General features: G+C 38.5%; 1 protein-coding gene across 1 annotated transcript in view; it reads left to right on the forward strand.

Annotated features, from left to right (window-relative positions):
- ITIH5 (inter-alpha-trypsin inhibitor heavy chain 5) overlaps window positions 1-10,457 on the forward strand; it is a 95,582-nt gene that overhangs the window by 37,404 nt on the left and 47,721 nt on the right. The window contains exons 6-7 of the mRNA XM_044679060.1: window positions 4,514-4,683; window positions 5,802-5,918. Of these exons, the coding sequence (XP_044534995.1) occupies window positions 4,514-4,683; window positions 5,802-5,918 (287 nt within the window). The remainder of the gene's footprint in view (window positions 1-4,513; window positions 4,684-5,801; window positions 5,919-10,457) is intronic.

Here is a 10,457-nt window from a genome sequence, read left to right on the forward strand (position 1 = left end):
TCTCCTTCATTGAGGTTTAAGAAATAGTTCTGTGGGTGTTACTTTGTAAGGTACCATTCAGTTTTATAGAATAATTTAGATCTAGTTCTAAATAAATAGGACAGTAGGAAAGGGATTTTGGAAACAGCTTTTGTAACTCTATGATTTATAATATTGCTTTCCCTTGACTCCCATACCCAACCAAATTAATTCCAAGAATAAAAGCATAGTTTGGAAGTGAAGCCCTAGCCCTTTAGAATGCAAAGTTGCATTGAGAAAAGTTAATATATGTCCAAAATGTATAAAGATCTCTGAGCTACCTCTACTTGGTATACATTGGTGGGGTTGCTTTTATTTATTCATTCATTTTTTTTTCAGAGGGATTGAACATTGAGATTGTTGTACTGGTCATTGAGAATCACCAATATAGGAAAAGAATGTCATTTTAAAGATAATTATGCAGAAGTTCTTCCCTTTGCTTTTTAAAAAAACTTTAATTAATTAATTAGAATATTTTTCCATGGTTACATGATACATGTTCTTTCTCTCCTTTCCTCCCACCCCTCCTATAGCCAGCATGCAATTCCACTGGGTTTCACATGTGTTATTGATCAAATCATCTATTTTCATATTATTGATATTTGCACTAGGGTGATGGTCTAGAGCCTACATCCCCAATCATATCCCCATCGACCCATGTGATCAAGCAGTTGTTTTTCTTTTGTATTTCTGCTCCCACAGTTCCTTTTCTGGATGTAGATAGTGTTCTTTCTCATAAGTCCCTCAGAATTATCCTGGGTCATTGCATTGTTGCCAGTATAGACGTCCATTACATTCTATTTTACCACAGTGTATTGGTCTCTGTGTACAATGTTCTCCTGGTTCTGCTCCTTTCACTCTGCGTCAATTCCTGGAGGTCTATCCAGTTCACATGGAATTCCTCCAGTTCATTATTCCTTTGAGCATAATAGTATTCAATCACCATCAGATACCACAGTTTGTTCAGCCATTCCCCAATCAAAGGGCATCCCCTCATTTTCCAATTTTTTGCCACCACAAAGAGCATGGCTATAAATATTTTTGTGTAAATCTTTTTCCTTATTATCTCTTTGGGGTATAAACCCAGCTTCCCTTTGCTTTTAATTATGCCTTTTTTAGTTGAATCTAACAATACATCTCAATTTTATCCATCAAAGGAAGTTGCCTAATTATATTCCTTATATATCCCAAATCCCCCACCAAAATGTACCTGTTGAGAGGCGCCATGATTTCAGTCCAGCTATATTTGTTTAACTGACTTACACTGAGATAAATGTATTTCTAGGTCCTAGATGAGAAGGCCACAGCTAACTTGAACTATTTAACTGTTTTCTTTTTTTTTTTTTAAATGGGAAATGGATTGGCAAATGTGTTTGGAAAAGAATATTCTAATGTCACCGGATGTTGACTACTGTTCTCCTCCAATAGACTAGGCAAAATGGTCCAGGGGAAAGAGCAGCCAGAAAATCCCTCTTTTCAGTGACCCAAGCTGAAAGAGCTTTCCAGATGGTTCCCTAGAGTGTCATTCCCCAGGCCTAAATTGTTTTTTGTTGTTTTTTTTTACCTCTAAATATTCCATATGGTCTTTGACTTCCTTCTTCCCCTACTGATGACTCGTCATTCATTATAAGTCTTTAGGAAGAGGGATTAGTTCCTCTGTGCCAAGAGCAACTGTTGGTGTAGTGGATAGAGCATTGAGCCTGGAATTGGGAAGACCTGAGGTCAAGTGTGGCCTCAGACACTTACTAGCTGTGCGATCTAGACTAAATCTCAATTTCTCCAACTGTGGAATAGAGATCTTAATAGCTACTACATCACAGAGTTGTTGTGAGGATAACATGAGACAACGCCTATGAAGTGCTTGGGACAGGGACTGGCACCTAGTAGGCACTATGTAAATGTTAGCTACTAGATTTAAAACTCCTTGACTCTATATGAACTTTCTCTGTTTCTCCCCCATTTACCTTCTGCAATATATTACATTTACAGTAAGCATATAATAAATGTTTGTTAGATGGATGAATGGCTGCAAATGAATTTTACCATTTTCTGTGGCTGGTAGAATATGTCTGTCAAAAATACCGAGAGTCTCCTATATTGCTTCTCCATTCTTCTAAGATAGCATATTATGGTTAAAAAAATCATGAAGGGATCAACTTTAATTTACAGTAGGGAGAAGGAGACACCAGAGGGCTAAATCTCACTAGTTTGCTTTGGGATTCCTGGCCAATCACTTAACCTTTTTGTTTCATTAATACAGAAATACAGGATTTCAGTTAGAAGGGACCTCAGTAACCATTTTGAGCAAATTGTCCTTGAGTTAAATTCCATTCTACAATATCTTTTATGACCTACCATTTGGCTTCCATGCTCGCTATTGAATAACTCTAAATATTAGAAATGTTTCTCTTCTATCAAAATGAAACTTGCCTCCCTAAAACTTCAGCCCATTGCTCTAAATTCTACCCCTGAGGCCAAGCAGAACAAGCTAATCTCCCTTCCACAAAACCACTTTTTAGACACTTGAACCCAGCTCTGATATCTTCCACGCACTCCAAGTCTTCTTTTCTCCATGCCAAATATGGGAGTTCCTTTGACCAGTTTTCATGTGGCACATTCTCCATAGGCTCCCCAGAATGTCAACGTCCTTTCTAAAATATAGTGTTTAGAACTGAACAAAATACACCAGTTGGGATCTGAACGACAGGACTATATCACTTTCTTTCATTTGGGCACCATGGCTCAATGCAACCTAATGCAGTTTTTCTATTTTGTTTATTGAACAGGTGAGATTCCTGAAAGCTCTTATACTAATGGCAACCAATATTGCCCTTCTAAATGAACAATATTGTTTCCTAAGGGTAAACAGAGACTTCTTTTTTCTATACTTGTTAATCTGATACTTTCATTGAGCAGAAGTAGTCTTTGGATAGGAATAAAAATATATTGAATATTTACACATACATTTGTGTTCAGTCATTTTCAGTTTAGAAGTTTTGATCAGTTGAAATTCTTGATTAAGGGAAGTTACTGTGAAATAAACAACTCTTATTGACCCCATTTTGGGTCTTCTTGGCAAAGATCCTGGAGTGGTTTGTCATTTCCTTCTCCAGATTATTTTACAGATGAGGAAACTGAGGCAAACAGGTTAAGTGAATTGCCACCCCCTCAATCCATGAGTTAGAGAGTTGAGAGGGAGAGAAAAGTGATATCTATTTAATAAGAATTAGAATAAAGATTTGAGGGGCAGCAAGGTAGCACTATAGATAGAATACTGGAACTGCAGTCAGGAGGACATCCTTTCCTGAGTTCAAATCTAGCCGCAGACATTGCCTAGTTAACTGTGTTACCCTGGGAAAGTCGCTTAATTCATTTTGCCTCAGTTCTAATTTGTAAAATGATCTGGAGAAAGAAATGGCAAACCACTCCAGTACCTTTGCCAAGAAAATCCCAAATGGGGTCATGAAGAGCCAACCACAACTGAAATACAACTGAACAACTGAAAGGATCTGAACCCACCTCTCCTTATTCTAGTATTCTTTAGCTACTATACTCCATGGCCTTTCTGCCATTAATAGATCTGAAGAAAAGGAAAATCAAGTTTGTTCTCCTGGCTCTAGTGAGGGCCACATATAAATTTTCCTTGAAGAAAAAAAAAGTCTATTCTCTGAAAGGAAATGTGATTTCCTTTAGTTCTAATGTCCAATAACCCCTAGGAGAAGGATGTTTATCCTTAAATACAAATTAAATTTCCTTAGTATCCATTTAAACTCATATTCTATTGTATTCTGCTAATTGGAGTTGGAAAATAATTACTCAGCCTCTCCTACATAATCACCTTTGGTAGATTTGAAGCAGGTGACCTGATACTTGGGAGCATTAAGGCAAAACTAAAGAAAAAAAAAAACTTTGACTTTGTTTCAAAATCTAGACAAAGGCCTCTACAAGTGATGAGGATTTTTATTTTTTCTTCAGCCTTTGAAGGTACATGGCTTGTTGAGTGCTAGGCATCATACTAATTATGGTCCACTAACAGGGAGCTTAAAGGTCCAGGATTAGGAATTTTGAATTATTTGTGTGTGTGTATGAGAGAGATTATTGGTGGTCACATGAAATTTCAGTGAATTTTTTTGTAGTTAGGATATCAGCATTTTAATTTCATTCTTGATCAAGAGAAACTACTGTGAAATAAAAATAATATATGTCACAAAGGGGCAAATTATAGTTCATAGTGATGACATGGTATACTCAATGGCTTTATGCCACATTCCATTTATTAAAACAGGATTCCTCATTAATACTAAATTATAGATGCTACTCTGAGATCACAAAGAAGGAACCTGGAGAGGGGTGCCAAGTTTAACTTTCTGACTCTAAGCAGAATTATGTCTATTCCACCCGAGAATATACATATGTGTGTGTGTGTGTGTGTATACATATATATATATATATATAGTCAGTCCACTTGACAATTATGTTTCTGCTCTGTTTCCAGATGATGTTGGCCCGCCTCCTTCCACAGAAATAAACAAAAATGAAACCTTTGCCAAGATAATTTTTAATCCTAGTATCATTCAACAAGCCAAGATCGCTCAGAATGGAATTTTAGGGGATTTCATCATTAGATATGATGTGAACAGGGAGCAGAGAGCTGGGGACATTCAGGTAATGAGTTTATAATTTCAGTTCTAATGTTTGTTGTCTGCTCATTTCATTTGGACTCATCTGTCTAAATGCTTTCTTGAATGTCAGCTCATGTTCATATTGCTGAGCCATTTGTAATTCTCCAAGAAATCCATTTGCTTTCTCAAGATGACAGCTGTGGATATGGCTCCGTCCCTGTGAGCCAAAAGTTCAGATTGTCTGTTTCCACAAGCAGGAGACAAGTAGAACCAATAATCTCTGTTGCTCTGTAGTATGGCTCATACAGTTATAACTTGTTTGGTATAGATAGTAATCAAAGTGACTTTTCTGTGGCTAATTTGCCTTGAGATTTTCTTGCTTTAGAGCAGTGGTTCCCAAACTTTTTTGGCCTACCACCCCCTTTCCAGAAAAAATATTACTTAGCCCCTTGGAAATTAATTTTTAAAAAAATTTAATAGCAATTAATAGGAAAGATAAATGCACCTGTGGCTATCACTGCTCCCCTGGATCGCTGTAGCACCCACCAGGGGGCGGTGGCGCCCACTTTGGGAATCACTGCTTTAGAGAGTTGGTGGGCATGTCAGAATGGGATGATGCATACTTATAATGGACACTTAAGTACAAGAAATCCAAGATAAGATGTTCACCATGTTAGATGCTAAGCAAATGTCTGGTGACAAAAACTGTTGAATTCTGAAGAGAGTATAACCAGAGGAAATTGGGTAACCCTAATAATCAATCAATAATTTATTAAGCTCTTTTTATGTGCCAGGCATTTATGCTAGGTCCTGGAGATAGGAAATGGTTTCTGCTCTCAAGTAGCTTACATTCTATCATGGGAAATAATATGTACACATTTAAGTATATGTAAGATTTATATATCTTATGTATCAATATCAAATTCCATTTCTTCTTTAAAGTCATGATGGTCATTATCACCAATAACAGAGTGATTCTCTCCCTACACCAGCTGAATGATCCTTTCAGAGAGTTTGACTAGATGCCAGTTTGAATATCAGACTGGAATTTTATACATGACACGAAAACCAAATCAGTGGCATTGGGAAATATGTCCATTTTCATCTTCCCCTCCCTGTGACTCAAGTTCTGATGTTCATATCCTCCCTTCTTTGAAATAGGTTCTGAATGACTACTTTGTGCATTACTTCGCCCCCAAAGACCTCCCTCCTTTACCCAAGAATGTGGTGTTTGTCCTTGATAGCAGTGCATCCATGGTGGGAACCAAACTTAGACAGGTGAGTAACCACTGGCTGCCTTGTGATACTTGGTTTTCTTCTCCCCCAGCCCATGGACAATGAGTAAAATCTGAGTAAAATCCAGCTGTTGCTCAATATTATTAGGCAGTGATAGCATACAACTGATTTTGTTTAGAAGCAACAAACTCTGTAACTAATTATGTTAAACTATTGTAATAAACCATCATTTCAGCACCATGGGATTGGGAGGGTGATGGGACTGGTCGAATCTAATCAAATTTTACACTCTGGCAATGATAAAACTAAGGTGACTGGTAGCATGAGGAATGTGATTGCGATCGGAATGTGGAAGAGGGATTAGACTTGTTCTTCATGGCCCTGGAGGGCAAAACTAGAAGTGATGAATGGAAGGCAAAGATGGGAAGATTTAGGTTTGATATGAGAAAAAAAATACAAAAAACCTAAGCACTAGAATCCAAATTGGAATGGTCTATCTTAAGAGGCATTGGTTTCTTTGTTGATGGAAATATTCAAACAAAGTTGAAAAATTCCTTTTTGAAGATGTTGTAGGGAGAATTCTGGGTCACGTAAATATTGGACTAGATAGTTTTTGAGGGCCATTATAACTTTTGAGTTTCTGTGAAGGTAATGAATAACTTCTGGCAAACTAAAAAAAAAAGTCAATTGACTTACATATTAACTTAGAAAGCCACAAACTAACATTACCTGTAGTATATTTTTATTTTGCTAAGTGTTTTCCAATTACATTTTAATTTGGTTCCCTCAATTAGTTCGACACCTCTGGATTAGACCATTGTTCAATAAATAATTATGCCTAGAGATTGGACCTTAAGAATATGAGTTTCAACTCAGCTCTGGCATTTATTATCTATGTGACTTTGGGTAAGTCATTTAATGAAGCTAGATTGCATAGTGATTAGTGATAAACTTGGAGTCAAGGGGCCTGGAGTTCAAATCCTGCCCCTAGACAGTTACTAGCTGTGTGACTGTGGCCAAGACATGTAACTTCTCTGGGTCATTGTTTCCTCAGTTGTAAAATGGGGCTAATAGCACCTACCTCACAGGATTGTTGTGAGGATGAATTAAAATAATATATGTGTAGGGGGCAGCTGGGTAGCTCAGTGGAGTGAGAGTCAGGCCTGGAGACAGGAGGTCCTAGGTTCAAACCCGGCCTCAGCCACTTCCCAGCTGTGTGACCCTGGGCAAGTCACTTGACCCCCATTGCCCACCCTTACCACTCTTCCACCGATGAGACAATACACCAAAAATTAAGGGTAAAAAAAATAATATATGTGTAGTGCTTTGTAAAACTTAAAAGAGTTCTTACATAAATGTTAGCTAATTATTTCTTAGGGTCTCAGTTTCCTGAATTGTAAAATAAGGGGGCTGCACTTGAGAATCTCTTAGCTCCTTCCAGCTCTGAATCTGTGGTCCTAAAATACTGTGATGATCTATGGAATATATCAGAGCAAGGTTGTGCCATTGTAGGGCTTGATCTTGTGGCTGTACATATATGCTCATCTCTCCCATTTCTCTCACTTCTTCCTTTTACTCTAGAATAGATAGTAATTGGGCAGCAAGGTGGTATAGTGGATTTGGAATCAGGAAGATCTGAATTCAATTCCAGCCACAGGTATATCTGTGTGACTTGTGGCAAGTCACTTTATCCTGTTTGCCTCAATTTCTTCATCTGTAAAATGACCTGGAGAAGGAATGGCAAATTACTCCAGGATCTTTGCCAAGAAAAGATCAAATGAGGTCCGAATTCGACATGACAGAAAAGAACATAAAAGTAATTAAATCAAGGCTACTATTGCTACTCAAAAGGATATGACAGGTTGCTCTAGGTCTCCCCTTAGGATCCCAGTGACTCCTACATCCAAACTCTCTTCCCTGTCCTCTATTCTCTTACATGTGTATTCCCTATTAGACAGGAAGGATCTAATTTCTGTATCCCTAGTGTCTGGTTTATAGGCAGATTGACATGAATCTGAGCATGTCCTAGGATCATTATTTTCCTGTCCCCCTCCTTGACCATCAGTACATTTTACATTTCAAGAGCCAGATGAGAAAGAGAAGCAACAGATTCAGACAGTCAATCAGTAAACATTTATTAAGAATCTACTGTATGTCACAGACTGTGTTAAGTGCTGGAGATACCTCTGCCCATAAAAAAAGAAAAAGATAGGCATTGTCCTTATATACCTCACAATCTTATGGGTGTGTGTGTGTGTGTGTGTGTGTGTGCAATAAGCAAACAAATTTGTACAGACAAGCTATATACAGGAAATATCAGAAATTATTGAAAGGGGAAGCACTAGAATTAAGAGGGGTTGGGAAGGGCTTCCTGCAGAGGATTCCACACTATTTAATTTCCTTCTTCTTCCTTGGTCACCGAGTTATTAGAACACCATTCTTCTCTAATCCCCAAAGCCCTGGCATGTAGTTGTTTGGCTATGAAGTCGAAGGGTGGCTTCTTTCCAGGAGAACCACCCCAAGCTAGCCAAAAATCTGCCAGGGGCCTGTGAGCAATTTCTTCATGTAATTGCTGTCTTGAGTGGGTTCGAAAACTGCTGACTGTTTTAGCAGCTTTCAGCTTCTCCAAAGCTGCAGCATTCCAGGGACTGTTGTTAATTGGTACTTCCTAGGGTAAAATGCTGCCACCTCCGCTGGGGAAGATGACATTTGAGTTGCTCAACACGAGAGGTTTTTATGTGTCAAGAGCTTTAGCATTTCACAGAATCTCAGAGATGAAGGGGACCTCAAAAATCATGTACTTCAACCCCTATTAAAGTGTGTCTCTTCTCTTCAACATCCTGGGAACAAATGCCTTGGTTGGATAGTTACTATGAAAGTCAGGTCCAATGGCATGACAGTGGATGCAGAGGACACTCAGTCTCTGTTGGGTACAGTTACTTTAGGAAAGAAATAGTGCTCCTATGGCGTGACCAAAGACCTTAGACTTCTCCATCATCTAATACGTGGGAGGAGGAAAGGTGAGAGATAGCTGGTATTACCCAGTAGCATAGGGAAGCAGGACCTGGGAGAAGAACAATTATAGTGAGGGAACCCTGGAAGTGGTGGCACAGGGCTGGTTGAAAGATCTAGACAGTAACAGCAGAAGACTACAAGGCATGCCGTCTGTGGGAAGAAAGTACAGTCCCACATCACCTCCCAAGGTAAAAGCCATGTCTGTTCCATCTGACTTTTTGTTCTGAGGGACAGAGAATGTATTACATTCTACATTTGTAACCTCTATTAGAATATTTTTCCTTATGATGAGCTGGGATCTGCCTCCTTATAACTTTCCTACATTGTTCTTTGTTATGTCCTTTGGGGACCATGCAGGACAAATTGAATTTTTCTTCTTAAATATTTGAAATTTAAAAAATTTAAAAAATTTGAATAAGACCATCATGCCATAATACTTTTCCAAAGGCATACCCATTTTCTCTCAATCTCATGAACTAAGGTGGAGAGTCTTGGTATTTCTCATCCTGACGAATCCTGAAGCACTTTATTGTGACTAATGTGGCGGTGTTGGGAGGTAGAAGCCACTTACAAGTTCCTAGTAAGATTCCTGGACCAAGTGTTCTAGGCTTCATGTTCTACCTATAGCATGAATTATAAGTTTGGAAGAAAAATGGAATCAGCTGGGAATGAATTTTTGAAAGGTCATCTCACCACCATGTTCTTCCACATGATTCCATGACACACTTACCCAGGAGGTGAATTTCTGCTCTTCAACTTGTTGATATATGAAGGCTCATTATCGTTGTTGTTGTTCTAGAGCAGTCAATGACAAGCAAAGGTAGTTTGATCTTGTACTTTTCAGGCAGGAAAGGTGACAGAGAGAGAGAGCAGAGTCTATAGTAGGTAAAACAAGAAAGGGAAAATGTCTTTTTTCATGTTGCCATTTTACTTAACACATTGACTATATTCTCAGTAGAGTGGGCCTACAGAAAACACAAGAATATTGCCCATTCTAACAAGCATACCTTTCCTTGATGAAAGATTTTATTCTTGGCCTCATTCACTTTCCTGGCCACCTGTGCCAAAAGAGCCAGCACAGGTATTCTCATATTGAAGAGTCTGACCAAAATGACCCTCCTTGGCAAGAGCGGAATAATCCATGTGTCTTGTAGCAGATGGGCTTTTTTGCTATGGCTTTTCAAAAACTCACATAGTCAACCAGTATTGTCTAGGATAATACCAGATCTCTTTCCCATTTGCCACTTAAAAGATTTTCTGCTTTATTCTCTTTAATTTATGCAGTAAGTTTAGATGATAGAAGCTGAATAACCAGCCCTGAGTTTCAAGTCTGTAATAGCTATTCTAAAGAAGAATGTGGGATCCAGTGGATATTGTGTTTGATCATTTGTAATGGGATCTGTTCAATATTTCTCTATTGCCCACCAATTTGCTATACTTCCTAGGGTTTTAGTTTCTCTAACAATGAGCAAGATGAGTCTTTCAGGGGACATGAAAGAGCCTCCTCTCCTGTCCTCTCCTGTCCTCTCCTGTCCTCTCCTGTCCTGTCCTGTCCTGTCCTGTCCT

This window comes from Gracilinanus agilis, chromosome 5 (genome assembly GCF_016433145.1).
Source record: "Gracilinanus agilis isolate LMUSP501 chromosome 5, AgileGrace, whole genome shotgun sequence".
Taxonomy (NCBI): Eukaryota; Metazoa; Chordata; class Mammalia; order Didelphimorphia; family Didelphidae; genus Gracilinanus; species Gracilinanus agilis.